This window comes from Tupaia chinensis, unplaced genomic scaffold (genome assembly GCF_000334495.1).
Source record: "Tupaia chinensis unplaced genomic scaffold, TupChi_1.0 Scaffold000031_1, whole genome shotgun sequence".
Classification (NCBI taxonomy): Eukaryota; Metazoa; Chordata; class Mammalia; order Scandentia; family Tupaiidae; genus Tupaia; species Tupaia belangeri.
The window spans coordinates 3,276,966-3,277,471 of NW_006159461.1; the positions used below are offsets into that span (position 1 = coordinate 3,276,966).

General features: G+C 53.4%; 1 protein-coding gene across 1 annotated transcript in view; it reads right to left on the reverse strand.

Annotated features, from left to right (window-relative positions):
• SNTG1 (syntrophin gamma 1) overlaps positions 1-146 on the reverse strand; it is a 411,039-nt gene extending 410,893 nt beyond the window's left edge. The window contains exon 1 of the mRNA XM_006140355.1: positions 100-146. Within this exon, the coding sequence (XP_006140417.1) occupies positions 100-126 (27 nt within the window). The 5' untranslated portion in view covers positions 127-146. The remainder of the gene's footprint in view (positions 1-99) is intronic.
• Positions 147-506: the final 360 nt, after the last annotated feature.

Consider the following 506-nt stretch of genomic DNA (forward strand, 5'->3'; position numbering starts at 1 on the left):
ATCAGTCTTACTGGGCACGGTCCCACCCCTCAAAGTGGGGCCCCATGTGTCCTGTTCATCCCGTTTCCTTATTTGAAAAGCAGAAAGCCATTGACCTACCTCCTCACAGGCGGTTTTGAAATCCATGTGCTATGGCACCGCAGAGGATGTTTCTGGAAAGACAGAAATGGCACGTGATTTAGCACAGCACCCTGTGTGAGAGAGGACACTAACAAAGCTGTACGCGATCGCGAAGCAGCTCCTGTGGGAAGTGGCGTTTACAACCACCCACAGGAACGAGAGCTCGGGGTGGGCTGAACACAGAGAAGAGGAGAAGGTGTGACGTCCATCCCCAGCTCTGGTGAGGGGGAGCGGCCTGCCCTTGTGCATTTCCACGCTCTCCCCACGCCACCAGGCTCAGGGCATGAGCTGCTAGGGATCAGCGTTTTGTCTCAGGTGTGAACACATTCCCCACTTTCACTTTGAAACCTGAGTTTACAGCTGGGAAAGAAACTTCAAAAAGAGTA